We start from the raw sequence: 6,165 nt of genomic DNA, 5'->3' as shown, positions 1-6,165 counted from the left end.
TAGCAGCAGCTGATGCTTTCAACTGCTTCCCACCCCTCCCCAAATTCCTTCTCCCACAGTATCCCCTGCACTCTGAGGAGGGTAGAGAGGTGATTCTGTCTGTCTCGTAGCTTCAGAAACAGCTTCTATCTGGAGTTATATAAGGAAGTTTTGCAAAGTGGCACACTATCACTAGAGATTTAGTCATTCCATGTGGGCTGGATTCAAACTGAGATCTCAGGAGCTCAAAAGACAGAGCAACACAGCCTCCATGGAAGCCTGTGTACGGCAAGTGTGCGAGAATAGAGCCTTGTAATGAGAGGAAGCACAGGTTTTATTAACAAACAGTATGGCAAAGCACAATTTCTTTTGAGATCAGTTCATACCTCCTTAGGAGAACTATAATTGGGGATGCCTTGATGTTTCACTCTGTGATGAGTTAAGAATTATGCCTGAGTCACTGTACCAACCTTCATTTAAACTTTAATGTGCATTTTGCATTGGGTATAAAAACACCATTGCATTTACAACCTATCCAACACAGAGTGGGTACTTACATGCAGAGAACAGAATGCCAACAATTGGGTTTTAAATTATTTTTCTCTCTACTAGCACAATTGTGTTCAAGACAAAGTACTAAATCCCCTTATTTAGTTTATTTTCTGCTGCTTTCACCATATGCAGAGAGAGGAAAAATTAACTTATGAGGCTAGCAAAGAAAAGAAAAAAAAAAAAAAAAAAAAAAGAAAATTACCAGAAGCAATGTCCATTTTTTAGGTGGCAAACACAGAGGATTCATAAAATCCAAAAGGTAAAACTGAGTTCAGTATAGCTCCCAAGTTGCAGCCCTTTGCAATAACACCCTGAATTTTCTTACTTGTCTTCATAGCTATTTCAAAAAGAAAAGCAGATAATCAGCAGCTTTGTTCTTTCTGTATAATTAAATTTTCAGAGCAATTTCAAAAATTAGGAATCTTTATAAAACTATAATCTTATGTTTGCAAACAAAAATGATCCTACTGCACTCTTTGCAAAAGCACAGGAGCAGACATGAAGGTGCTGTTAAAGGGATGAGAAAATGAACCTTGTTCTTCTGAAAAACCTCAGAAATCAGGCTATACAGACCCTTGCAACAATACTGTCATCTGTTTAAATACTGGGACTATTGGGGAGGGGAGCTCAGCAGTGGTGGGAAGGCTTTCATGTGGCTACATGTTTATTTTATTTAGTTTTTTTCTTAACGCTTTTACTCTGTAGTTTTACATATTAATATCAGCTCTATGAGAAGAGGGGGGAAATAAAGAATTCGGGGAACTAGTGAAGAATCTTTGTGTCACAAATAGCTACCTGGTTTTAAGAATTCTCTGTAATTGTCCTTAATCTGGTTACTTTACAATTCTTTGTCATCACCATTTCTAAAACTCACAAATCCTTTCCTGCAGAGTTCAGTATATATTACTGATACATTACTGGGCACACACGTTCCACAAAGAAGATACCAGACAAATAAGTGATGTTAAAATACTAATGCTTCTAAATATATTTATTCAAATACTTGACTGGTCCAAGCTTTCCATATGAAATCCTCCAGAAATCTGACCTATAAGCAAACTTGACTTTAGTCAGCCCTTCTTTTCAGTGGCCACTAAGAAATAATAAAATAGCAGTTCAAATACCTGCTTTGCTACAACAGTAAGCAAAAGCAGAGATTAATTTCAGAAAATATACTGAAACATTTGAGGAATTGACCATTAAAATAGGCTTCTTTCTAAATATTTATGAGTCATTTTATAACTGGAAGAAAGGTGTTCTGGAATACTGATCTCTAGTGTTACACCTACAGATCTACAGCACTCACAAATAAATAATAAATATTGATATGTGTGTAGATCTCTCTACCTCTACTGTATTTTCAGTGGATGTACAATATCCCGTATAATACATAAGCTATTTAAATACCTCACACCAAACTCAAAACACTGTGAAATACCGTGTAATTTTAAAAATGTTTCAGCAGAGGTTTATACCAAAGTGATGCTTTCACTTTCAATACCAGTGTATAAATGTACTTTCCCTATCAAAGATTTTGTGATGCAAACATGATTATTACTGTACCTGATTTGATCATGGTATTCTTGGAGAGATCAAATAATAAGAGTTTTTTTCCCACCCTTCTTTTTCTAGTGCCTTTTAAAAAAATTCCACTATCAAAGAATGTTAATTTCTAAGGATTGATCTAGAGATTCCTATGCAAGTACACAATTATTAGGGAAAAAGAGGCACAACAGTGAATATTTTAAAGCAATGTAATCAATATTTTTGCTTTGTGTAGATTTCCCTGCAACAATGAACAAAAAGATCTACTTCAGATTTAGAAACTCAGCTTTAAAGGGAAAGCTAGACAACAAAAAGCAAGAAAGTACTCACCTCTTCACGTAATTTTATCAACTGCAACATGAACGCACAAAAAAGATAAAAAGGAAAGAAATGGCAGGAAAGAAAGATCAGTTGTGTGACAGGATACAGAATTAACATTGACAATTTATCTGTTTACATGTTTAGCATTTAAAAATCACAGACAAACACATTAAAAGAACCTAAACATAGACTACATGCAGAGTTTTTTGAACGAATAAAGATCACTTTCTCACACTGTCACATTAAACAAAGAGAATAGTGTGAAATTCTCTTTTAAACCACATCTAAGACACCATCATGAAATAAAGGGGAATGACTTCATAGAAGTCTATATTATAAAGAAAAAAACAAGTTTACTATTCCTCTCTTCGAAGATTGTACAGCTGAAGTGGTTTTGTATATACAAGTTTTCAGAATGTTTTCTGTATATTTTAGTTGTGACAACTGATTTCTTATTTTACTAGCAGATCTAACTTATTAATAGATGACTGCATCTTTATAGCATGTATTTCAGTATTTCAATTTTTATATATCTGAGTTCTACTGTAACAGTATTATTTAATTTTATTATTGAACTTCATACTGAGGGTTCTTGCCAGGTAAAAAAAATGAAGCAGCTTAGTTAAATGGCTCAGAACTATGATTTATTGAATAGCATATTTTAAAATAGACAAAAGAATAGGGAACAACATGAAACATATTTCCCTCAGAAAAGACCCATTCCAGGTTCTTGATCCAGACCACTATACAATGTGTGTATATATATACACACAGAGTGTGTGTGTATGCTTATATAGTATAAAAATTTATATTTATTTATTTATGCTTGTAAATCAACACAATCTAACACTAATATTGCTTTGGCAGCTCTGGCAGTAAATAAAACCCCAGCCTGATTATCAAGCTATGTTGTAATATACTCGCCCCTTAGAGAGACAGATAAATTATTTGTACTGGAACAAAATGTATAATTACTCACAACAAATATCTGCACAAGAATTGCCTTTTATAAAAAAATTACAGTTCTCTCATCAATTCCAGTTCGAAATTACAACAGCTACACAATTATCTCAGTTTATGCTGATACTTCACCTACAGTTTCATAACATTAATTTTCAACACGTGTAAGCTGAGAATGTTTACTACTAATAAAGTCTCACCAGCATGAAGGAAAAAAAAGAACCTCCATTATTCTCTATTGTCTCATATGGCTCGTCTAAAATTGAAGTTTCGCCTCACCCCGTTACCAGAAGGGACAAGAGCTCTAATGAGATGGAACTGGGGGGCTCCTACACCGCCCCGACTTGAACAGGGCCAGCTCTTCTGCACCAAGCTAAAGGAACTTTGCTACAATTTGGTATAAAGAAAACTGCACTGCTGGCCAAACCAGTGCTTAAATTCAAGTGCTTGGCCTATCATAAATTGGTCTCTTTCTCCAGCTCTTCCCCCCCTTTTTCCCCCAAAAAGGCAAACATTAAGGCTCTTTAGAAAGAGACGATCTGGGAGTTGATCACATAGCTATCTTTTCTTTCTGAGGCCACCATTCTTCAGTTGACTATGATACTTAAAGGGCCAAAGTTTAAAACGACTCTCCCGCAATAGAGCCCGTCCAGGCATGCCACCCTGCTATAATCAATGAGAGTTTTAAAATGCTGCACATTTGCTTTTTCAATAGGTCCCAAACAAAAATGTTCTATCTTGTTTGTGCTGCATGGCTGAATTTAAGCTCCGCATGGGATTTGCAGTTAAGCTAAGTAATGGGAGAGGGTTGGGTTTTTTTTAACATTGGCTGAAAGATATTCATTCAAATTAACAAAAGATGTATTTTTCCCCCATTTAACAATGCTCTTGATGAAAATGTGTTACCTTTACATTTCTATTTTGAAAAATTATTTTTATTATGCTCACTCCTGAACTATAAACAGTGTTAAGCCATGCACAGCCACCATTTTAGGTTATAATAATCAGCATATTTTTGAAACAAAGATATGTTTTTCTTTTTTTTTTGTTTTTGCAATACAGAATTCGATACAAGAGGTAATCTGTTCCTTTGTAGGCTAAAAAAAAAAATCTGGTTTACACTGGTTTGAACCAGTGGAATCTCTTGTGGCTAAGCCTTCTGCTGTGACTAAAATCAAAACTGCACCACAGAGAGCGAGGGAGCGAATGGGATGTGTGTGAGCGTGTGTGTGTGTGCACGCAGGCGTGTGGCCGCGAGGCTCATCACGTGATACAAAACTGCCGAATTTTTTTAAAAAAGCTGATAACGCCACCGCCGTCTCTGTCCGCATATAGATAACGAATAAATGCTGAACTCTATTAAACGCCCTTTACACATTATCGTGGGTCGAACACACAATTTTCTGAACTTATGATGACAGTCTATTTATTTTGCTATAAACCCTCGGCATGTAACGAACAGATTTGTGTCTGGTAATGATCTGCTCTGCCAGGGCTATATGAAATGATACCGACCTTCTTTAGATCTTGGCGAATTAAATTGACCAACTTCACCCCCTGGTCTGTAGCTGAAGTTTGACACACTTTATGCACAGCAAGCCCAAATCTAATATTATCACAACTTTGTAGTCAGAAATTAAGTAGACACAAAATATTTGTTCACTATGAATCACGTATAGAATGTATGGGCATATGGATATGCAGTTTAACTCAATGTGAATTTATTTAAACTTAATGAACATAGCTGCAAAAGAGAAAGGAACACTGTTACACCTCAAAAATGTTGATAATACTGGACCTTGCATAATTTCAGTTGAGAGAGATTTCTGATTTAACCCAACATATACTTCCTCAAAAACATATGACTTGCTACATAAAACACTTTTATTATTATTAAAGTGAATCTACAACTTCAGAGAGTGTATCGCTGCACCAAAAAAACCTCAAAACTTTCAAGGGCTTTGCTAAATGTTGGTTGCCAGGATGACAAACAAGTCTTGAAAGCAACAGCCTGTTTAAGACCACTCTTGGAAAATAAATAACAACCCAATGCATACAGTAGTTTTTTGGGATTGGGTTTGTAAGGTGGGTTTTTTTTTGATTTAAGAAGGGACATTTCTTGATTTTCAACCTATGAAGGCCTCATCTGACTACATTCACATGATTCAAATTAAGAAAAAGTTCACATATGTTAAGCAATGACTTTACTGAATTCTAGGATCATTAAGAGCACTATATCACTACCTGTCTCATGAAAACAAGCTGCACTTATTTCAAAAGAGAGTTTCAAGAGTCGAATTATATAATTCTTAGAACTTCTTATGGGAAATGTCAATACGCTCTATCTGGTAAAAGCAGTTAAATCTTGGTATAATCATTAGAAGGAAATTGTATTCCAAGTTATTCTAAATGTCATCTAGACACAATGGCTGCTACTTTTGGGAGACCATGTTGGGAAAATGAAGAAGACAAAAGACAAATCACCATTACTTATTCTTTAATCTCTTCCTTGTACTTCAATTTTTCTTCCTGAGAGAACAACTGGAAACTTATACCTATCATCCTATTCATTACAGATTATAACTTGGCTGTGGTTTGCTGTACTTCTGTGGTACCTTTGAAACTCAACTAAAAAAAGAGAAGGTGAATGAGGAAAAGATCATGATAATTTAGTTTTCCAATAGTGATCTGTTTTATTTCTAGCTTTTTGATATGGTCATAATAGCCAGCAAGCATTAAGTTCCTTTTGTCTTCTCTCTCCACCAAAAACATCATGCATATGTTTATCACAATGACAGAGACCAACAA

At 35.2% G+C, this 6,165-nt stretch overlaps 1 protein-coding gene across 4 annotated transcripts in view; it reads right to left on the bottom strand.

Moving 5' to 3' along the window:
• Window positions 1-6,165, bottom strand: part of VTI1A (vesicle transport through interaction with t-SNAREs 1A) — a 259,766-nt gene that overhangs the window by 200,372 nt on the left and 53,229 nt on the right. For 2 of the 4 annotated variants that reach the window (XM_068198049.1, XM_068198046.1), the window contains exon 5: window positions 2,407-2,427. The exons of the other annotated variants lie outside the window; for them this stretch is intronic. In XM_068198049.1, coding sequence (XP_068054150.1) covers window positions 2,407-2,427 — 21 coding nt within the window. The remainder of the gene's footprint in view (window positions 1-2,406; window positions 2,428-6,165) is intronic. 4 annotated transcript variants of the gene reach the window in all.

The sequence above is a fragment of the Anomalospiza imberbis genome, chromosome 8 (assembly GCF_031753505.1).
Source record: "Anomalospiza imberbis isolate Cuckoo-Finch-1a 21T00152 chromosome 8, ASM3175350v1, whole genome shotgun sequence".
In the NCBI taxonomy this organism is placed as follows: domain Eukaryota; kingdom Metazoa; phylum Chordata; class Aves; order Passeriformes; family Viduidae; genus Anomalospiza; species Anomalospiza imberbis.
The sequence above is the reverse complement of the archived record's forward strand: the minus strand, read 5'-3'. Positions and strand labels throughout refer to the sequence as shown.